The 23,102-nt window shown below is 42.5% G+C and overlaps 2 protein-coding genes across 2 annotated transcripts; one reads left to right on the top strand and one right to left on the bottom strand.

The window, feature by feature from the left end:
- The first annotated feature begins 1,779 nt into the window (after positions 1-1,779).
- Positions 1,780-10,469, top strand: LOC119331384 (putative transcription elongation factor SPT5 homolog 1). The gene is made up of 22 exons (XM_037604542.1): positions 1,780-2,222; positions 4,668-4,906; positions 4,992-5,135; positions 5,200-5,361; positions 5,423-5,506; positions 6,077-6,147; positions 6,219-6,576; positions 6,654-6,809; positions 6,923-7,020; positions 7,096-7,144; positions 7,214-7,366; positions 7,460-7,603; positions 7,690-7,789; positions 7,939-8,109; positions 8,181-8,229; positions 8,320-8,411; positions 8,852-8,921; positions 9,229-9,283; positions 9,402-9,513; positions 9,616-9,759; positions 9,874-9,971; positions 10,062-10,469. Exons 1-22 carry the CDS (start codon positions 1,862-1,864, stop codon positions 10,302-10,304), a joined length of 3,153 nt encoding a protein of 1,050 aa, XP_037460439.1. The 5' UTR covers positions 1,780-1,861; the 3' UTR covers positions 10,305-10,469.
- A 332-nt stretch (positions 10,470-10,801) lies between these two features.
- On the bottom strand, positions 10,802-11,911 carry LOC119330923. Its single transcript, XM_037604060.1, has 3 exons — positions 11,683-11,911; positions 11,356-11,526; positions 10,802-11,244 (listed from the first exon to the last, which is right to left on the bottom strand). The coding sequence occupies exons 1-3, from the start codon at positions 11,707-11,709 to the stop codon at positions 11,020-11,022; spliced, it is 423 nt and encodes a 140-aa protein (XP_037459957.1). The 5' UTR covers positions 11,710-11,911; the 3' UTR covers positions 10,802-11,019.
- Positions 11,912-23,102: the final 11,191 nt, after the last annotated feature.

Raw genomic sequence — 23,102 nt, 5'->3', positions numbered from 1 at the left:
TGACTCGTCTACTTTCGTTGCACTCTGGAATCGATAACAATCATTGGTCGAAACCTTATATGCATCTTCATATTGTACCTGGGTGATCATACGACAATTTTTGTTTTATTTTGTACTATGTTTCCCAACAGTAATGGCCATAATTCTTCACCCTCTTCGGGAGGTGGGGGGAGGGTGGTGACCTCCATCGTCAACACTATCTTCTTCTTGTCGGAGGTGACCTCCTTCCCGTTCCCGACAGAGGCGACCTCCTTACCCTTCCTGGCAGAGGCGACCTCCTTGCCAGCCTTGTTGTTGCCTTCGAGGACGAGCTTCTCAATCTGTATTGAGCATGAACTAATACTTGATTGAAAAACGTACTGCACGTATGATCAAGTAAATTACCCAACCCGGCTCTAGGCTACCACCAGTATGACTACAAGCTCATTGAGGTGGATGACTACAAGCTCTATCACGAGTCTGTTCAAATCCTCAATCCATCCAGATTCGTAGAACGTGTGTATGAAAACCATCAAATCAATTCAAGGGTTTGTTCAAACCATCGGCGGTTCGAGGGTTTCCACAGACTGGTGTTCAAATCCTCGAAATCCCTACCTGTGTGTGTTCAAACCCTAAAATCATTTCAATCAATCCCAAATCACAATGGACTCAACCGATTCCTAATCAAAGCCTACCAACCGTCAATCAAATAGGTGCAATCTACAACCTACGGTAAATCGAGCCACCCCTTATTTATGCTACAGAGGGGGACATAGTACATACCACCATTGACGCAGAGAGAGTGTTCGCCGCCGGTACTCGTCATGCAGATCTTGTGGTCGCTTTCGGGGAGAGACAAAGGGGAAATTGAGCGATGGGGGGAGGGGAAAGTGAAGCGGTGGGAGAAGGGGAGAGTGAGCGGTGGGAGGGGGGGGGGTCGAGGCGAGTTACGGCGCCGCAACGGGAGCCAACACGGTTTCTGCCGCATGTACCCACGCGTGTAGCATGTCGCTCCCACGTGCGTCCCCTCGCATCCCAGGGGTCTGGCTTGCTGGAAATAGCCGACTGGGAGTTTCCAGCGAGCCAGACCAAGAGGTGCTTTAAAGTTCGCGTGGGCCAAGATTTTGACATGGCCAAATCTACCAAACAGGCCAAAACTGCACCTCGATGGACCTAATGCAGATAACCAAACGCATCCTTGATGCATCAGATTGAATGATGGTCTCCAATCCGCTGTCTGTGGACATTTAATGTGTCCTTTTTATTTTTGATGTACGCCGTTGAAGATACCCTAAATCCCCTCAAGTAACTATTTCAGCACTCCCAAAAGCCCACTTAAAATGAACATCCCAACAATTGGAACCCCTAAAAAAAGAAAGAAACAATTGGAAGTCAGGCCATAGGATTGAGCAAAAGTAGCATCAGGATCAGATGCTCAAAGGAGTGTTTGTTCCCTGCCGCACCCCCGTTGTTCTAGCACGAAAGAGCAGATCGGCAAGGCGCAACACCTTTGACTTGACTGTATCCAGGAGGTGACGCTGTATTTTTCATTTTCAGTGAAAAAAAAGCAGGTGACGTCGTCGTACCCGGATTGTCTGTCAGAGAACGGAAAAGGATATACACACGAGAGGGTATCCACTTACGGTCCAACCAGTGGGCCAGCGGAGCCAGCCCATCGAGTTCCCGAATCGTAGAGCTCCCGACACGATCCAACGGTCCAGAGCGCGACGCGACGTAGCCCGCAGCCCCTCAGTGGGCTAGCCCAGGCTACACCTCGCCTTCGCCTGCGCGCACGGGCACGACTCGTCTGAGGAGAGGAGTTTCCCCTTTCCCCTCGACGCCCCTTCGCGAGCGCCCGAAAACCTAGCCGCCAAATCCACCCATGGCTCGCCGCGGCCGCGACGACGACGACGACGAGGTCGAGGAGGAGGAGGAGGACGAGGAGGAGGCCTACGACCTCGACGACGAGGAGGACGACGAGGGGGACGACTACGAGGAGGAGGCGAGGGGCCGGGGCAAGGCGGCCTCCCGCTCCCGCGCCCCCGCCGGCGGGGTGCGGAAGAGATCGCGCCAGGACAACTTCATCGACGACTCGGCCATCGAGGACGACGACGAGGACGAGGAGGACGACGGCGGGAGCCGCCCGAGGAAGAAGGGCGGCGGCGGCGTGCGCGGGTTCTTCGACGAGGAGGCGCAGGTCGACGAGGACGAGGAGGAGGAGGACGAAGGCGAAGGCGAGGATGGTGAGTTTTAGTTTTTGCGCTATCCGATTGCGGTTACGATGCCATGCTTTGCATATCTCCGCGGCCTTTGGCGAGATCTGAACCTGCCTGGCTTGATTTGCAGAACTAGATTTGAGGTGCAAGTGATTTTTTATCCTGTTCTGTTCTTTGGTGCTGTTATTATTTTTATGCATGATCTGCGGTAAGCGATGTTGGTGGAAATATTAGGACATAGTAGTATTGAATTTTACCTAAGAGCTAGGTGTCAGCGATTTTGATGCCATTCTATGGCTTTCTTTAGTCATAAATTGGAGCTTGTTATCGTTTAGTTGTCATGGGCAATGGTTGCACACTGAGACTTGTGGTTATTTAGTACTCCACCTCCGTCCAAATTACTTGTCGCAGAAATCTATAAAAATGGATGTATCTTGAACTAAAATACGTCTAGATAGATCCATTTCCGCCACAAGTAATTCTGGACGGAGGGAGTAGAACTTTGTATATTCCGGTCATTACTTGGTAGTACATGCTCGTTCAAGCTTAAGCTGATTTGGTTGCTTCAGTTCTGATCTGTTGCTGTGCTTATGTTCATTGAGAGGTGGTGAAGATTTTTGATGCTCATCTTCTAGTAAAATAATTTGAATACTAATAGGATGACATTAACCCCCTTATTGATGCTATACTCTATGGTAATGTTTGATCCTGAGCTTGGACTCGAGTCAAGTCGAGAGTTTTTTCAGGCATGTGAACTTTCCTGTTTGAAAGCACACTTAATGTTTATAGATCTTTGTTTCCTTTTTGTTCATTAAAATTATGCCGAAATTGTGCTCCCTATAGAGCTATAGACAAGCTGTTTCTGAATAAATCTATGTTATCACATCCTACATGGAACAGAACTAATCGAAGATTATGTAGTATTAACCACTAGTAGTAGTAACTAGTAAGTACTTCCAGTCTTGTGTCAAGCAGACCATGCGTATGACCTAACTGAACAACACTACTTCCTTTTCTTGTCTTGGGTAGTTATCTAAATTCATAGAGTCTTCCGAATGCTGGACAAAATAGCTGTGAATACAACTTGATCTGGTGCAGTTAAAAAGTACATATTAAGCTTGACATATCTTTTGCTACCATGGTGAAAACCAGTTAATTATTGATCTGTAAACTGCAGCACGGCTTAAAAGATTCATTGTTATGAGCAAGGAAAATAGCACGACATTATGTCCTGTATATTTGACTGGTGTAATTGTGTGATGCCAGGTTTGCCCAATATAAACTATGTCTCCTAGGAGTAAAAAGAAATCCGCCAGATTTCATATTCCCCTGCTTTTATCCTGAACATTGGTGACCACAGCATTTATGAAATACATCACGTGGATCTGTAAGTATGGTAACCAATCATAGTGTCATGGCTAAAATGATAAACAGATCGTGCAATTCTCCACAATTTGAAAGAGGGGCTGTAAAGGATATTCAGTATGGTGTCATCAAGGGGTTCAATGTGTAAACACAATTTTTTAGATGGTCAATTTTATTGTTGAGCCGTCAGACTGAATTGGATGACTAAGATGGTCTGCGTCAAACCCCAAGTAGTACTTCTTATATTGGTATGGATATCGATAGATAATTTCTGAAGAAACACTTGATATAATCTATTTTGCACCTGTCCTCATTGTACCCGTCAAAATCTTCACGTGCTACAAAATACAATGCATGGTTCACTCAAAACCCTAGAATTGCCATTTGAACGGGAGGAGCCAACTAAAAACTATTTCTAATGGAGCCTTTTCAATCTATCTCCTGCATTTTGTATTACATGATAACATGCTTCATGCTGGTAACCAGTGCTAGTATCTGTAAATGACACATCAGGTCCCGAGCAACATATCTTTTGGCACTGATGGTCCCACTAATTCATGACAGATCTGAGTCATAGCTCTCTTGTTCCAATTGATTGTCAGAATCCATGAAGAATCATGCTTTGTCAATATGATGATGGTTCCCCTAGTTCTAGTAGGTTAAGGGAAGCAATGGTTGAACATTAGCAAAACCATCTGGTATTTTTGTAGCAGTTTTCTGATCTATTTCAGTACATCTGCCATGTATCTGCCACTAGCGGCGTTGCATTTGTGTAATAGAAATGACTGTACTAGAATATAAAATTGATTGACCTGCCTTTACTGCTGCTTGAGGATCAGAGGATCTGGATTGAACTAATTGACGAATTAGATGGTTATTTACGGAAATAAATGAGACGTTAGTGTGTTGAGATATTGTGATGGCTATTACAGAAAATTCAGTGTTCTGTTAGTGTTACCAAGGAATTTAACACTATTCAGATGTGTACTGGACGGATGCTGAACTAGTTTCATAACAGTTATCATACTGATTTACAGAAGCAAGGCTAGATAGGTTTCTAAATTCTAATGCTCTGCCTCTGATCTCTGTTCATTGGCCATTGTTCAGACTTTATCAATGATGCTGGAGCCGACATTCCTGATGACGACGCCGGCAGGGGCTCCAGATCACGTCACTCTATCCCTATGAGGGACGAAGAAGAGGATATTGATGAGATTGAACGACAAGTACGGGAGAGATATGCAAGATCTACTCATATTGAGTATGGAGAGGAAGCTGCAGACGTTGAACAGCAAGCTCTCTTGCCATCTGTGAAAGATCCAAAGCTTTGGATGGTGAAATGTGCGGTAGGGAAGCTGTAGCTTAATTGAACTACCTGCCATCTTTTCTTAGCACTGTCTGTACTCTACTAATGTCACGTTATGATTTCAGATTGGGCATGAGAGGGAGACAGCAATCTGTCTAATGCAAAAGTTCATTGATAGGACAGATCTCCAGATAAAGTCTGTTGTTGCGTTAGATCATTTAAAAAATTATATTTATGTCGAAGCGGAAAAAGAGGCCCATGTCAAGGAGGTATGCATATGCGTGGCATTATATTTCTTTTGGTAGCACAGCCCTACTAATTATTTATATGCAGGCTTGCAAAGGTCTACGAAATATCTATGCTTCGGCAAAAATAACGTTAGTCCCAATAAAAGAAATGGCAGACGTCCTCTATGTTGAGAGCAAGAATGTTGATCTTGCAAGGGATACTTGGGTCCGAATGAAGCTGGGAGTATATAAAGGTGACCTTGCTAAGGTACGATCACATCACTTCTCTTAGATATGTTTCTCTAGAAACTAAGATGGTCTTTTTGCAGGTTGTTGATGTTGACAATGTACGCCAAAGGGTAACTGTGAAGCTCATCCCTAGAATAGATTTACAAGTTTTGGCTAGTAAACTGGTAAGTCACATATCTCTTTTTTTCTAAATCTTATTTGGCGTAACGATAGGTTGATCTGTGATACAAGATGATACTACCTCTAACTTAATATAAGATGAACTGGAAAAATGTCTTATATTAAGGTACAGAGGTGTATATCATAAGTACTCCCTTTGTTCCTAAATATAAGTCTTTTTTAAAGATTCCAACGTGGACTACATACGTGGACTACACTTTAAAATATGTCTATATACATCCGTATGTAGTCCTTATAGAAATCTCTAAAAAGACTTATATTTAAGAACGGAGGGAGTAGTATTTAAGTTATCCTTTTTCATGTTATTTTCTTTTGTCCCCTCTTGTGCTTTTTTCTGAAGGCAAAACATCTGTTCGCTGAGTCCTGAGTTATTACACATTACTCCCTTTGTTCCAAAATAAGTATCGTGGTTTTAGTTCAAATTTGAACTAAAACCACAACACTTATTTTGGAATGGAGGGAATACTTGCTACGGATTGCTCTGATTGTTATGACTACGATTTAGATTCCTTGTTTTGGATGGTATGAATTTGATGGGTAATTTATAATTTCAGGAAGGGAGGGTGGTTGCAAAGAAGAAAACCTTTGTACCACCACCAAGATTCTTTAATATTGATGAAGCCAGGTGTTCTCCTCCTCCTCTGTCATCAATTATTTTATGTTTTTGTCATTGTTTGCTAACTTTCACACAAATAGGGAAATGCACATACGCGTGGAGCGGAGGCGGGATAAAGACTCTGGGGAATACTTTGAGATGGTTGATGGCTTGATGTTCAAAGATGGTTTCCTGTATAAACCGGTCTCAATAAAATCAATCCACACACAGGGCATTCAGCCATCATTCGATGAATTGGAGAAGTTCAAGAAACCTGGCGATGACATGAATGGGGACATGTCTAGCTTGAATACTCTGTTTTCTAATAGGAAAAAGGGACACTTTATGAAGGGTGATGCTGTCATTGTTGTTAAAGGCGATCTAAAAAACTTAGAGGGTTGGGTTGAGAAAGTAGAGGACACAACTGTCCACATCAGGCCAAAAATATCCGATCTTCCGGTAATTATTTGCACTTGTAGCTATCATTAACATTAGCTGTTTGATCTGGTGAATTATGCATCTCTTTGTAACTGCAGAAAACATTAGCCTTCAACGAGAAAGAACTTTGCAAATATTTCAAACCTGGAGATCATGTGAAAGTGGTATCGGGTGTCCAAGAGGGTACCACCGGCATGGTTGTTAAAGTTGATGGGCATGTCTTAATCATTTTATCAGACACAACTAAAGAACACGTGAGCAATTTTTGTCCAATTTAATAGTTATTATGTTTGGAGACGACTCAGTCTAATCTGTACTAAATAATTTACTTCTTAACTGTGTTCTCATCTTTTCATGATGATCACAGATACGTGTGTTTGCCGACCATGTTGTGGAGAGTTCTGAAATCACCACAGGAATTACAAGAATCGGTGATTATGAACTACATGATCTTGTTCTTTTAGAGTAAGTTGTCTTTCCAGTGTACCATAAGGTTAGCTCATTTGTGCAAGTGCTTACCTTAATTTCCAATATTTTCAGCAACTTGTCATTTGGGGTTATTATAAGAGTGGAAACTGAAGCATTCCAGGCAAGTTTGTTTCTCAGGATCTTTAATGGATGTTCAAGTCCACAAAATATTTACGACACTTATGTTTAGGTTCTGAAAGGAGTGCCAGATAGACCTGAAGTGGTGCTTGTAAAATTAAGAGAAATAAAAAGCAAGATTGATCGGCGTACATCAGCGAAAGATAAGTTTAATAATATGGTTGCAACTAAGGATGTTGTCAGAGTTGTCGAGGGAGCATGTAAGGTGTGTATCCTTTCACATTTATTATTATATTTGAGCAGCACTTTATTATGTAATCCCAGTACAGTTACATTCATTTTTTGCCTCTTGAACTAGGGAACACAAGGACCTGTGGAACACATACATAAGGGGATATTGTTCATATATGATAGGCACCACCTTGAACATGCAGGCTTCATTTGTGCAAAAGCACAATCGTGCATTCTTGTCGGTGGATCGACTGGTGGCCGTCGTGGAAATGTTTGTGCTGGAGTATTAGTACTCTTGGTAAATAAAATCTGATTATGTTTTTGTGGATTAACTTGCCATTTGTTTTGTGTATGCAGGGTATGGATGCTGCAGATGCTAGGATGGGTGCTTTGAGATCCCCGGCAAGCATTTTGCAGTCTCCAGGAAGGCTGCCCCCAAGAGGACCACAAATGAACTGTATGAAACTTCTGTGCCTCATTTTGTGAATGTGAAAAATATGTGTTCTGCTTCAGTGTTGATTCTCAGCCAGCTCCGTTAATTGGGCAAACACGGTAGCTTTGTTAACTGAAGCTGATGTAGTAATATGGCCTTGTCATTCAATGCAGATGGTGGAAGATTTGGAGGAGGTGGTCGTGGTGGAAGAGGACATGATGCCTTGGTTGGCAAGTGTATCAAAATTAAATCTGGTCCTTACAAAGGGTACCGTGGCCGCGTTAAAGAGGTGACTGGGGTGCTTGTGCGTGTGGAGCTTGATTCGTTAATGAAGATTGTCACAGGCGAGTAATCATATTTTATTGCATTCTTTGATTTCTCATGTGCTTGTTGCTAATATGGTACCAAAATACAGTTAAGAGGGATGATATTGCCGACACACCTACTGTTGCAACACCATTCCGGTAATTCTCTCTCTCTCTCTCTCTCTCTCTCCCTCTCTCCGTTGCATTTTGGGCATTTGTTCAATTACTAACAGGACTTATTATCACCAGTGAGCCCCGATTTTCGTTGGGTAGTGAAACACCAATGCACCCGTCTAGGACGCCACTACATCCTTTTCAGACTCCAATGCGGGACCCTGGAGGTATGATTGCCTTCTGCCCTCATGTTTCGGCCATTCAACCATCGCATGTCAAATAATATTATCACCATGATCCATCGTGCTCACGTTCCCAGCTGTTTCATTTCAACTTACAGTGTTGATATGAACTGTTGTTGAAAGGATACTATCTGATTGTTACCTTTTTTGTTGTTTATTTTGATACTCTATAACCTCAGCAGTGCTCAGTCACATTCTAATCTTAACTATGCGATCAAACGTTTCAACCTACTATGCGATCAAACGTTTCAACCTAAGTAGGCTTCTGATAAGGTCATGAGAAAGTTGACGTTATTTGCGCCCTTTCAACAAATGCTGGTTGAATATAAAACCAACGCATCAGTATTTGCGCTATTCATTCATAGTCGTACTTGTCATTTATTTTCTATGCTTATGTATTAACAATATCCTTCATTTTTTTACAGCAACACCGATACATGATGGAATGCGGACCCCGATGCGTAGTAGGGCCTGGGCTCCTATGAGTCCTCCAAGGTTGTGCAGCCTTTATATAGATATACTCCCTCCGTACCAAAATATAAGACATTTTTGCAGTTCAATTTGAACTGCAAAAACAATTGAACTGCAAAAACGTCTTATATTTTGGTACAGAGGTACTCCCTCCGTCCCAAAGTAAGTGACTCAACTTTGTAGTAGCTTTAGTACAAAGTTGAGTCACTTATTTTGGGACGGAGGGAGTAGTATATTTCTGATCCATGAAGATAGATCTCTTGTCACTAGGGTGTATTATTGTGTTTGTGTTTATGTGTTGATGTTCATGACTTTGTTGGTAATTTGCCAGAGATAATTGGGAAGATGGAAATCCTGATACTTGGGGAAGCAGTCCAGCTTACCAGGTTAGTAGAACTTTAGTACTAACTGGGAAGATGGAAATCCTGATACTTGATGACTTGTTTATTTGTTCCTATTACCTTCTATATCTGATCCCACATTTTTATTCTTGTTAATTTTCAGCCAGGAACACCACCAGCTCGGCCATATGAAGCCCCAACACCTGGATCAGGGTGGGCAAATACTCCAGGAGTTAGTTATAATGACGTCCCAACTCCTAGAGAGGGCAACTATGGTAATGAAATTTGTGCAAGTATCTACTTTGTGTTACTTAATGTGATATGCCATTACTGTGAAAGACGTATTTATTTTGTTCTAATTGTTTCTGTTCTCTTAGCGAATGCTCCAAGCCCATATGTGCCTTCCACACCTGTTGGCCAGCCAATGACACCAAATTCTGCTGCGTACCTTCCTGGTACACCTGGTGGTCAACCGATGACTCCAGGCAATGCTGGAATGGATATAATGTCTCCTGTAATAGGTGTGTGTTCTCAGCATTATTTGTAGAATTGTTTTATTAAAGTGCCATCAGAATCACCAAAATAGGCAAAGCAGCCCAGATAACTCATCTAATTATATGCCCAAATCCTTGCAGGTGGCGAGGGCGAAGTTAACTGGGCATTGCCAGATGTGTTAGTTAATGTCTTGGCGGCAGGTGATGAAGGACCTGGTGTGGTCAGGGAAGTGCTTGGGGTATGTGTCGTGGAGAGCATCGTTGGCTTCCAAGATGTCCATGTGAAGTGTTTTGCGTCCTAAGCTGACCCTGAACGTTTGAACTTGCAGGATGGAACTTGCCGTGTGGCACTTGGGTCGTCAGGCAACGGAGACATTGTGACGGTCCTTCCGACTGAGCTCGAGGTCATCAGACCAAAGAAGAGTGACAGGATCAAGATCATGAATGGTACCTTCCGCGGATTTGTTGGAAAACTTATAGGAATAGACGGTTCTGATGGCATTGTGAAGCTCGACGACACCTATGAGGTCAAGATCTTAGATATGGTGATTTTGGCCAAACTGGCGGCTTGAGCTGGATGTATATTTGTAACCTGTCCCTCATATAGCCTTTGTTGTAACAAGTGTCGTTGTTTTCTCAATAAAACATATGTTATTTTTGTTTCATTAGTTGTATCCCAGATTTTGACATCAATAGAAAAGAAAAAAACCCATGAGGGAAATGTTTGTCCGCAGCCATTGTTATTTCCATTATTCTCTTCTATGGATTTGGTGGTGTCTGTTGTCTTCAGTCTAAGTGTTCTTGTTGGGGTTTCCTTTGTAATGTAGAGGTGTGGTGGGTTCATGGTTGTGGAGCATTCAGAGTGTCGGGTCGACGGTGAGGTCATAGGGTTTTATGCTTTGTATGTGAACTATTTGTGCGTCATGTTTTTTGTTAATTAATTGGATAATTCTTTTCTGCTTAATCAATCAATTGGTGAGGCAATTCTTTTGCCTCTGTTTCAAAAATAAAAATAAATCATTCTCTTGTGCTCTTGAAGTGTCCAAATGAGTAAGAAGAGATGTATAGATTGGCCAAGTAGCATCCCAAAATCAGACTCGATGATAATGGCGCACTGTATTTGTGAGGTTCGTATCCCATTTGTACAAAAACTGCTATCTCCTGGAGCTTACACCGGAGCAAAGTCGTAAAGAACAGATCGATGTATTATTGTACGTACGCAAGGAAAGGAAAAACTGCAGCCGAGACATCACGGCCTGTACTGTGATTGTGCTCCTCCCGGCCTCCTCAGGCAACGTCTTGCTTGCACTGCTGGAACACCTGGAGGAGGTTGCTGTACGGGCACGGGCTCCTGGATGACGGCGACCCGGCGACGGCGCGCTGGCGCTTGCTGCTGGACGGCCGCGAGTCCGGGCTGGGCGTCGGCCCCGGCTCGGCCTCCCCGAGCAGCTCCTCCGCGTCCTTCTCCTTCCGAAGGGTCTCCAGGAACGACTCCTTCACCACCCCGTCGATCTGATACGACCAAACATCACCGACAGAGAGAGAGAGAAAGGTAGGACATCAATTCCGTTTCCGATTTTCCAAGTTCCATCCAAACCACAACGAACGCAGATGGGCGCTCACCGTGAGAGGGCAGAAGTCCGGCATGGGCCAGCAGACGGGGCCGGCGTCGTCGGGGGGCTCCGGCATGGGCTCCACGGGCTCCATCTCCACCTCGTCGCCGTCGACGCTCCCGGCGACATCCTCGTCGTCATCCGCCGCCGCCGCGGCCACCGCCTGCTCCTCGACCTTATCCTACACGCCCGGCGCACCGCAGAGAGTCAAAATCAAAGTCAACGGAAATCGGGCGAAGAGAAGCGGAAAACCAAGGAAGGAAACCCAATCGCGCGGAGGAGGCGGGGGAGATGGAAAGAGGCGGAGATGGGGGAGGAGATCTCGAGTTCCAAGTACCATGAAGCGCGCGGCGATCTCGACCATTCCCCTTCTGCTCTCTCCCCGCACGCGCTCCCTCCTCTGTCCCGAAGATCTTTTTCGGATCCTTCCTTCCTCTGCGGCGGTGGATTTGGAACGGGGGGCGGGCCTTTTCGGGGGTGGTTCGCTTCCTTTTCCGTGGTGGTTTGAAACCGGGAGCGCGTAATAGGGTGCTTGTTTATGGGTCGAGAGATTCGGGGGAAAAGGCAACGGCTACTTTTTGTGCGCGCTGGCTGTGCCGTGCGCCCGTGCCTAGTTCGCTTCCGGGTTTACCGAGGTAGATCGGATTTGGGGGACGGAAAGGCGCGCGGTGGAGCCTTCTGATGAGATCGTGTCCCCGGTGGCTGGTCGGTGGGCCTAATAACAACACGATCAACTCCTTTCAAAGAGAGAGACACACACACAGTCACACAGTCACACACACCAGCAACAATTTATTTAGGCGGAATTGGTTGCGGCACTACTGGGCCACCAACCTTGCATCCTGCAGGAATCAAACCTACTCTTTGACCTTGGATGGGTACCATTATGAAAATGAAAATTACAATCCAAGAGGTGGCAGAAGCACCGGTTCACGACAGGGCTTGATGGTACATGGGCCACTTCATTTTGAACTTCCAAAAGGGACCTAAAGCGAATTAAATTATGATTTGTGTTGTTTGGGCTTGGAGTGGTTGGTCATCAGTTTAGTTGTGCAGTCTGAAAAACAGTGTAAATCCGTAGGATTATTTATTGCAGGCGAATGTGTGACAAATGATCAACTGCAATGCAAAGTCTTTAAATACAGAGGAAACCTGGCAACTTATGCCCGTCTAGAAAAGATATCCACTGACATCATGTTGGTGATGATCTATGGGCCCTCAAAACATTTCCCGGTACCTCTCTCATTTATTCATGAGATTTGGGTCGAGTGGTGATTTGTGTAAATCTCCCATTTAGTTGGAATAGGGCTGCCAATTTGCCTCTTGGTTTTCACTGCGAGGCCATGTGGTTGGTAATCCACATTTGCGAGGGCGTACAGCAAGTTGTCCGAATAACACATAGGGAGACGCACACTGGCTTGCCATTTTGCACAGATTTTTATTTCTGCCTTTTCTGTTTCATGTTTTTTGGTTTTTGACTTGGTTTTGTTTGGTTCTTACCTTTCAATTTTTCGGATTTCTTGTTTTTCTTTTTTCCTTTTCCCTTTTACTTATATCCTTTTACCTTTTGTATTTCTTCTTTTAAAATTATACACTTTTTGTAAACACAAGTTTTTTTTCGAAAATGGACATTATTTCAAAAAGACATGGACAATTGTTTAATTGCACGGAACTATTGTAAATACATATATTTTTTAAAATATTACATGGATACTTATTTAAAAGGAGTGAATGCCTATAAATTACGCAAATTTTTTTCAATACATGAACACTTTTTAAATTGTACATGATTTTTATAAACCCGTTCACACTTTTTAAAATTATACAAACATTTTTTACATACGTGATCACTTTTTTCAGTTTACATATTTAAATGGATGAACACTTCTAATTGCACATGAAGAGTTTTGCATGTACATGAATGCTTTTTAATTATGATGATTCTTTTTTCAAATAAATGATTCACATATTTCAAGTATTTTTTATGTATTTCAGATTTAATGTTCTTCTAAAATTATCACTAAGGTCATATTTTTGGAAATTATAAGATTTATAAAATATTTATGATTTAATAAATGTACTTTTAAAATAATAAATACAATTAAAAGTGTGATCATTTCGGCCGCGTAAGTGAGCCAACCCAATTAAGGGCGACATGTACGCTCTTTGCGACGCACAGTGGCAGCATGAACTGGGCTGTGCATTGGCGGTATTCAGCGCGCTGTTTATTGTAGCCCGGTTTGCCACAGCACACACTGTTTGCTGTAGCACGAGTTAATGCAGTGCGTGGCTACTGTAGCGCGGATGCGTCTTAATGTAGCATGGATGTTGCAGCATGTGGTACTGTAGCAGCGCCTCATGAAAATGTGTCCAATTTTTGAAACCTGAACAATTTTGAAAAAATAACTATTTTTCAATTTTATTCGATTATTTCTGGAAAACAGACATTTGTAAAACATTTTGAACATTTGTTTTGAGAAGACAAACACATTTTGGAAACAATATCATTTTTTTGAAAAATTGATTTTTTTAAGACACGATTTTTTTTTGAAATTCTCCGCTATTACTCAACCATATGAAAACAAATCATTGACCAGCCGATTTTCACACAAAATCATGAGGCCGAGCCAAAAACGAGTAGGAGATAGGACGGGAGTGAGCCAGAAGTTTGGCAGTGGGCACCGGCGAAAATTCCTAAAGCGCCTATATATATGCTGCAGTGTCAAGTCCACTTGTCTTGTGATCAGACGATCCTCTCTCTTGAGTTGTGTGCATGGAATCATGATTCTAGCCACTTCTTCAACTTCTTTGCCTCCTTTTTCCATGACTATATAATATCTGCAACAATTGACCTTCTTCAATGCAAGGATTTTTTTGATTACATGCATTAACATTTTATTAGTCAAATATGTGGTTAAACTTTAACCAGAAATACGATGGACTAATAAACCCAACCGGACGTAGTAGGATATGCGAATGTTTTTTGAAAACACGAACAATTTTTGATTATTTTGAAAACAAAAATATTTTTCTGAATTTACAGAGATTTTAAAATTTTGAATGTTGCTTGAAAACACATTTTTTCTTTTCAAAATTTCAACCATTTATTGAAAACATGAAACTTTTCTTGAAATTCAAAAACATAAAAAATAAACCAAAACCCCAGGAAAACCAATAAGAAGTAAACATAAAGTAAGAAACCATTTCAGGAATCGTCCATAAGATTCCCAAAACTGGTACGGGAATGCCTCTGTCTACTGCTAAATGGGCCAGCACACTTGCTCTCGCTGGTTTGATTGCCTGTGCGACCGGTAAATACGGATTGCGGCTGCTATATGAGGGCTGCTCCTATTGGGCGTGTGAGGCACTGGCAAAAATGATGAATATTTTTTAATTGTATGATTTTTTAATATCTAACTAACAAAATTTGAATTCAGTGAACACTTGTTGAATGATGAAATTTTATATTGATGAACATTTTTGTGAATTTGATGAAAAAAATGTTCGTGAATTTGAAAAGAAATTTTGCAAAAAAGTGAAAAGGTAAAGAAAAAAATAGAAAATATAAAAAAACAGGAAATAAAAATAAAAAGGAAAAGAAAAAACGAAAAAAGAAAGAAAGGAAAAAAAGAAAGAAAGAGAAACGGGAAATGGGCTGGCCCATACGTACACCCGTGTGTGAGAGGGGGGGTGGGGTGGGGGGGGGGGGTAGCATGCGTTATGTCGCTTGCCAGCGACCTACACGCCATATAGGAGCCACCCTACATGAGAGCCCCCTTGACTCTTTGTGCGTCAAAATGGTGGTCGAACGCACAATGCCGCTCCTCAGGGGCTGGCCCAACCGAGAGAGTTGCATTGTGCGCCTTACCAAGCGACACCTTCGGCCTTTCAACGATGTTTTTCTTTGGTTTTCTGGTTTTTAGCCGGTTTTCATTAGTTTTTCGAGATTCTTAAAAAAATGTATGTTTGAAAAATATTCAAACATTAAAATATGTGTTCAGATTTTGAAAAATGTTCGTGAATTTTTTTTTGTAGATTTTAAAAATGCTCCAGAAACTTTAAAAATACTGTCCAAAATGTTTGCCTATTTTGGAAATATTCTCGAATTTAGGAATCCTTCTTTCCATTTTTAGATGTGTTATTTCACCTGAAATTGAACCTGTTTGCTACCTTGGAAAATCTTTCTTCTTACCTACTTGTTGACCTTAGGATAGGAAATGCATATTACTGGAAAGCTAGCTGATTGGCTAGCACACTAGCAAAATAGTTAGGGTTGGCTGGAACAGAACCCCCAAGAAACAAGGACTGGCCTCCACCCAGTCACGCGCCTAAAGCATCCAAGTTCGGATAGCCGCACACGCACCAGGGGCTAGCTCATAGTCCCATTGTCAAACTCCTATAGCTAAGTGAGAGTGATAAATCCGCATAGTCTGATTACCTGGTTCGCTGCATAGACACCTCCTTTACGGACCAAGACGTTGGATCAAGTGTGGTCACGTGCTATTCCGAACACCCCCTTAGTATCTACGTGGGTGCTGAAGCTGACGACTGGCAAACTTTCAGAAATAAAAACGACTGTAAAGGAGGATAATAATTTCAGATAAAGGCACAAATATATTACAAAAGCCTTGGTTCATAAAACAAATTCTGGACAGTCGGGATACATTCATTCAAACATGATATCCTTCGAGCATTGACCCTCTATTAAACGGGAACCCTCTAGACATCTTCGAAATATCGCTCCGGCTTGCGGTGGTCCTTGCCTTCGGGTGGGCCCTCTAGTGCCACGACGGCGACCTTCATCTTCGCCCAGTGCATCTCGACACGGGTAAAGGCCATCCGCGCACCCTCTATGCACACCGAGCGCTTTACAGTTTCAACTCGGGGCAAGGCGTCGCCGAGCCTCTTGACGAGGCCGAAGTAGCTACCAGGAATGGGTCCGGCTGGCCATAGCCGAACTATGATGTCCTTCATGGCCAAACCGGACATCCTATGCAGCTCCGCCAGCTGCATCATCTAGTTGTTCAGCAGCGCTGGCCGCTTCGGCGCCATGTAGTGCGACCAGAAGAGCTTCTCCGTCGTGTTCCCTTCTTGGGCCCGGAAATACTGTGCGGCGTCGGCAGCACTCCTCAGAAGGTCCGCAAAGGCGTCTGGAGAACTCCATAGTCGATTAAGCAAAGCATATCTCCGACCGCCAAATATACTCTGTAAAAGAAAGGGCTTACCGGCCGCTATCTGTTCGGCCTGCTTGATCTCCCCGCGAGCCGCTCGGGACTCGGTCCGCGCCTCCTTGGCCTCCTGAAGAGCCTTGGTGAGACTGACTGCTTGGGCCTTATTCTCCTCCTCCAAGGCCTCACACTTGCTGGCGGCATCCTTGAGCTCCTGTTCCACTTTGGTCACCCGCTCCTCATACTTGCGGCGGGTGACCTGCTCGGCCTCTAAATCCACAGCTGCTTTGTCAGCGGCCGCTTCGCTCACCCGCACCTACTCTTTGGCTTGGGCGAGGGCACTCTTTAGGGTCTCGACCACGGCCGCACTACCTGCAAATATGTTCAGGATAACACAGGAGATTAGACTCCACATTGGCATGTCAATTCAGGTGTGTAAGAACTTTTTCAAACCATACCCTATGCCTCATCAAGCCGTTTGTTGATACAGACGAGATCCTCATCGGCCCGCTCCAGCTTTCGCTTGAGTTCGGATACTTCGGCGGCCTAGGCGGTCGCTGCTAACAGTGAAGCCTGTTTATCAAAATAGACAAGTACGTTATCTCCTCTGAATATTACTTGATCCTCTATTTGTTCTTTAAAAAAAGCCGAACAGAGTCTCAGGGGCTACTATCTATACACAAGCATATTTTTTGCATATAGAAGGCGGCTAAGAGTATTACATCGCATACCTCAAAGCCTGTTAATAGGCTGGTGAAGGCTTCGTTCAGCCGACTTTTGGCGGACTGAACCTTCTCAACCACTATACCCATCAGGGTACGGTGCTCCTCCACGACGGAAGCACGTCGAAGTGCTTCCACCAAAGTGTTCGGTGCCTCTGGATTGATAGAGGTCGCCGGTGGAGTCGACGCTCCCCCTCCTTTAAAGGGGGTTGCTCGCTCGATTCTAGAGCCGTGTGGGTCTCCGAAATGATGTTCGGCTGCGGGCCGAATTGGTCATGGCCCCCGTCATCAGTCTCCATGGGGGTTGGTTCCCCCATGTTCTCGGTAGCCGAGGTGTTACACTCTGGCACCGTCTTGGCGGCCTCCTGCACCTCTCCATGGCTGATACGTCCATTTTGCATCATGTTTTTATATCGATAATTATCGCATTATGGGCTATTATTACACATTATGTCACAATACTTATGCCCATTCTCTCTTATTTTACAAGGTTTACATGAAGAGGGGGAATGCCGGTAGCTGGAATTCTAGGCTGGAAAATGAGCAAATATTAGAGACCTATTCTGCACATCTCCAAAAGCCCTAAAACTCCATGGGAGTTATTTTCAGAATATATAAAAAATATTGAGCGAAGAAAGTACCAGAGGGGGGCCACCCACCATCCACGAGGGTGGGGGGCGCGCCCCCTGCCTCGTGGGCCCCATGGTGGCCCTCCAATGCCCATCTTTGGCTCTATGGAGTCTTTCATCGAGGAGAAATCATAAGCAAGCTCACGGGACGAAACTCCGCCGCCACGAGGCGGAACCTTGGCGGAACCAATCTAGGGCTCCGGTGGAGCTGTTCTGCCGGGGAAACTTCCCTCTAGGGGGGGGGGAGTCATCACCATCATGATCACCAACGATTCTCTCATCGGGAGGGGGTCAATATCCATCAACATCTTCACCAGCACCATCTCATCTCAAACCCTAGTTCATCTCTTGTATCCAATCTTTGTATCCAAACCTTAGATTGGTACCTGTGGGTTGCTAGTAGTGTTGATTACTCCTTGTAGTTGATGCTAGTTGGTTTACTTGGTGGAAGATCATATGTTCAGATCCATTATGCATATTAATACCCCTCTGATTATGAACATGAATATGCTTTATGAGTAGTTACGTTTGTTCCTGAGGACATGAGAGAAGTCTTGCTATAAGTAGTCATGTGAATTTGGTATTCGTTCGATATTTTGATGAGATGTATGTTGTCTTTCCTCTAGTGGTGTCATGTGAACGTAGACTACATGACACTTCACCATTGTTTGGGACTAGAGGAGGGAATTGGGAAGTAATAAGTAGATGATGGGTTGCTAGAGTGACAGAAGCTTAAACCCTAGTTTATGCGTTGCTTCGTAAGGGGCTGATTTGGATCCATATGTTTCATGCTATGGTTAGGTTTACCTTAATACTTCTGTTGTAGTTGCGGATGCTTGCAATAGGGGTTAATCATAAGTGGGATGCTTGTCCAAGTAAGGACAGTACCCAAGCACCGGTCCACCCACATATCAAATTATCAAAGTACCGAACGCGAATCATATGAGCGTGATGAAAACTAGCTTGACGATAATTCCCATGTGTCCTCGGGAGCGCTTTCCTTCATATAAGAGTTTGTCCAGGCTTGTCCTTTGCTACAAAAAGGATTGGGCCATATTGCTGCACCCTATTTACTTTCATTACTTGTTTCTCGTTACAATTTATCTTATCACACAACTATCTGTTACCGATAATTTCAGTGCTTGCAGAGAATACCTTGCTGGAAACCGCTTATCATTTCCTTCTGCTCCTCGTTGGGTTCGGCACTCTTACTCATCGAAAAGGCTATGATAGATCCCCTACACTTGTGGGTCATCAAGACTCTTTTCTGGCGCCGTTGTCGGGGAGTGAATCGCCTTTGGTAGGTGGAATTTGGTAAGGAAAAATTTACATAGTGTGCTGAAATTTACTGTCACTTGTTACTATGAAACATAATCCTTTGAGGGGCTTGTTCGGGGTATCTTCACCACAACCAGTAGAGCAAAGAGTTGCTCCTCAACCTACTGAACCTACTGAAAATGTTTACTTTGAAATCCCTTCGGATATGATAGAGAAACTGCTAGCTAATCCTTTCATAGGTGATGGAACATTACATCCCGATTTGCACCTAATCTATGTGGATGAAGTTTGTGGATTATTTACGCTTGCAGGTATGCCCGAGGATGTTATCAAGAAGAAGGTCTTCCCTTTATCTTTGAAGGGAGAGGCATTGACATGGTTTAGGCTATGTGATGATATGGGATCATGGAACTACAAACGATTGAAATTGGAATTTCACTAGAAGTTTTATCCTATGCATCTTGTTCATCGTGATCGTAATTATATATATAATTTTTGGCCTCGCAAAGGAGAAAGCATCGCTCAAGCTTGGGGGAGGCTTAAGTCAATGTTATATTCATGCCCCAATCATGAGCTCTCAAGACAAATGATTATTCAAAATTTTTATGCTCGGCTATCTCTCAGTAATCGCTCCATGCTTGGTACTTCTTGTACTGGTTCTTTTATGATGAAGACTATTGAATTCAAATGAGATTTGTTGGAGAGAATTAAATGCAAATCTGAAGATTGGGACCTTGACGAAGGTAAGGAGTCAGGTACAACACCTAAGTTTGATTGTGTTAAATCTTTTATGGATACCGATGCTTTTCGTGAATTTAGCACTAAATATGGACTTGACTCTGAGATAGTAGCTTATTTCTGTGAATCCTTTGCTACTCATGTTGATCTCCCTAAGGAGAAGTAGTTTAAATATAATCCTCCCATTGAAGTAAAAGTAGTTGCACCTATTAAAGTTGAAGAAAATACTATCACTTATAATGATCCTGTTGTTCCTACTACTTATATTGAGAAACCACCTTTCCCTGTTAGAATAAAGGATCATGCTAAAGCTTCAACCGTGGTTAACAAAAGAAATATTAAGACACCCAAACCCCTGAGCAAATTAAAGTTGAACCTAGTGTTGCTATGGTTAAGGATCTCTTGGGCGATAATATTGATGGGCATGTTATTTACTTCTGCAATGAATCTGCTAGAATTGCTAGACCCGATACTAAAAATAAACATAGACCTGTTGTAGGCATGCATGTTATTTATGTTAGAATAGGAGATCATTGCTATCATGGTTTATGTGATATGGGTGCTAGTGCAAGTGCAATACCTCATTCCTTATACAAAGAAATTATGCATGATATTGCACCTGCTGAGATAGAAGAGATTGATGTTACAATTAAGCTTGCCAATAGAGATACCATTTCACCAGTTGGGATTGTTAGAGATGTTGAAGTCTTGTGTGGGAAAGTTAAATATCCTGTTGATTTTCTTGTTATTGGTTCCCCACAAGATGACTTTTGTCCCATTATATTTGGTAGACCCTTCTTGAATACTGTTAATGCTAAGATAGACTGCAATAAAGATATTGTTTCTGTTGGTTTGGGGGATATGTCTCATGAGTTTAATTTTGCTAAGTTTCGTAGACAACCCCATGATAAAGAATTGCCTAGTAAAGATGAAATTATTGGTCTTGCTTCTATTGCCGTGCCTCCTACTAATCGTTCAGAACAATATTTGCTAGACCATGAAAATGATATATTCATGAATGAAAGAAGGGAAATAGATGAAGTATTCTTTAAGCAGGGACCTATTTTGAAACACAACTTGCCTGTTGAAATTCTAGGGGACCCTCCTCCACCCAAGGGTGATCCCGTGTTTGAGCTTAAACCTTTACCTGATACTCTCAAATATGCTTATCTTGGTGAGAAAGAGATATATCCTATTATAATTAGTGCTAACCTTTTAGAGCATGAGGAAAAGAAATTATTGAAAACTCTGAAGAAGCACCATGCTGCTATTGGATATACTCTTGATGATCTTAAGGGCATTAGTCCCACTTTATGCCAGCACAAAATAAAATTGGATAAGGATGCTAAACCAGTTGTTTATCACCAACGACGGTTAAATCCTAAGATGAAAGAAGTGGTAAAAGAAATACTAAAGCTTCTGGAGGCAGGTACAATTTATCCCGTTGCTGATAGTCAGTGGGTAACCCATGTCCATTGTGTCCCTAAGAAGGGAGGTATTACTGTTGTTCCTAATGATAAAGATGAATTGATCCCACAAAGAATTGTTACAGGTTATAGAATGGTAATTGATTTCCGCAAATTAAATAAAGCTACTAAAAAGGATCATTACCTGTTACCTTTTATTGATCAAATGCTAGAAATATTATCCAAACATACACATTTTTGCTTCCTAGATGGTTATTCTGGTTTCTCTCAAATACCCGTGTCAAAAGAGGATCAAGAAAATACAACTTTTACTTGCCCTTTCGGTACCTTTGCTTATAGATGTATGCCTTTTGATTTATGTAATGCACCTGCTACCTTTCAAAGATGTATGCCTGCTATATTCTCTAACTTTTGTGAAAATATTGTTGAGGTAATCATGGATGATTTCTCTGTTTATGGGACTTCTTTTGATGATTTCTTAAGCAATCTTGATCGAGTTTTGCAGAGATGTGAACAAACCAATCTTGTTTTGAATTGGGAGAAGTGCCACTTTATGGTTAATGAAGGTATTGTCTTGGGGCATAAAATTTCTGAAAGAGATATTGAGGTTGATAAAGCTAAAGTTGATGCTATTGAAAAGATGCCGTGCCCTAAGGACATTAAAGGTATAAGAAGTTTCCTTGGTCATGTCAGTTCTTTATAGGAGGTTCATTAAGGACTTCTCTAAAATTTCTAGGCCTCTGACTAACCTCTTGCAAAAAGATGTTCCTTTTGTTTCTGATGATGACTGTGTAGAAGCATTTGAAATACTTAATAAAGCTTTGATTTCTGCACCTATTGTTCAACTTCCTAATTGGAATTTACCATTTGAAATCATGTGTGATGCTAGTGATTATGCTGTAGGTGCTGTTCTAGGACAAAGGGTTGATAAGAAACTAAATGTTATTCAATATGCTAGTAAAACTCTAGACAGTGCCCAGAGAAATTATGCCACTACTGAAAAAGAATTTTTAGCAGTTGTATTTGCTTGTGATAAGTTCATACCTTATATTGTTGATTCTAAAGTAACTGTTCACACTGATCATGCTACTATTAAATATCTTATGGAAAAGAAAGATGCTAAACCTAGACTTATTAGATGGGTCCTCTTGCTACAAGAATTTGATTTGCATATTATTGATAGAAAGGGAGCTGAGAACCCCGTTGCAAACAACTTGTATAGGTTAGAGAATATTCTTGATGACCCACTACCTATTAATGATAGCTTTCCTGATGAACAACTAGCTGTCATAAATGCTTCTCATACTGCTCCATGGTATGCTGATTATGCTAATTACATTGTTGCTAAATTTATACCACCTAGTTTCACATACTAGCAAAAGAAAAAGTTCTTCTATGGTTTAAGACATTACTTCTGGGATGACCCACATCTTTACAGATAAGGAGTAAATGGTGTTATTAGACGTTGTGTACCTGAGCATGAACAGGAACAAATCCTACGTAAGTGTCACTCTGAGGCTTATGGAGGACACCATGCTGGAGATAGAACTGCACACAAGGTATTGCAATCCGGTTTTTATTGGCCTACTCTCTTCAAGGATGCCCGTAAGTTTGTTTTGTCCTGTGATGAATGTCAAAGAATTGGTAATATTAGTAGACGTCAGGAAATGCCTATGAATTATTCACTTGTTATCGAACCATTTGATGTTTGGGGCTTTGATTATATGGGACCGTTTCCTTCCTCTAATGGATACACACATATTTTAGTTGCTGTTGATTAGGTTACTAAGTGGGT

This window comes from Triticum dicoccoides, chromosome 7A (assembly GCF_002162155.2).
Source record: "Triticum dicoccoides isolate Atlit2015 ecotype Zavitan chromosome 7A, WEW_v2.0, whole genome shotgun sequence".
NCBI lineage: Eukaryota > Viridiplantae > Streptophyta > Magnoliopsida > Poales > Poaceae > Triticum > Triticum dicoccoides.
This window is presented reverse-complemented; position numbering and strand designations above follow the sequence as displayed.

What these genes read in the sequence shown, in the direction of transcription:
- LOC119331384 (XM_037604542.1), top strand. Translation starts at nt 1,862, where the DNA reads ATGGCTCGCCGCGGCCGCGACGACGACGACGACGAGGTCGAGGAGGAG. An exon ending in CGAAGGCGAAGGCGAGGATG is followed by an intron (nt 2,223 to 4,667) that starts GTGAGTTTTAGT and finishes GCCATTGTTCAG; the next exon opens with ACTTTATCAATGATGCTGGA. An exon ending in TTTGGATGGTGAAATGTGCG is followed by an intron (nt 4,907 to 4,991) that starts GTAGGGAAGCTG and finishes TTATGATTTCAG; the next exon opens with ATTGGGCATGAGAGGGAGAC.
- LOC119330923 (XM_037604060.1), bottom strand. Translation starts at nt 11,709, where the DNA reads ATGGTCGAGATCGCCGCGCGCTTCATG. An exon ending in AGATCGCCGCGCGCTTCATG is followed by an intron (nt 11,527 to 11,682) that starts GTACTTGGAACT and finishes CCGGGCGTGTAG; the next exon opens with GATAAGGTCGAGGAGCAGGC. An exon ending in CGGACTTCTGCCCTCTCACG is followed by an intron (nt 11,245 to 11,355) that starts GTGAGCGCCCAT and finishes TGGTCGTATCAG; the next exon opens with ATCGACGGGGTGGTGAAGGA.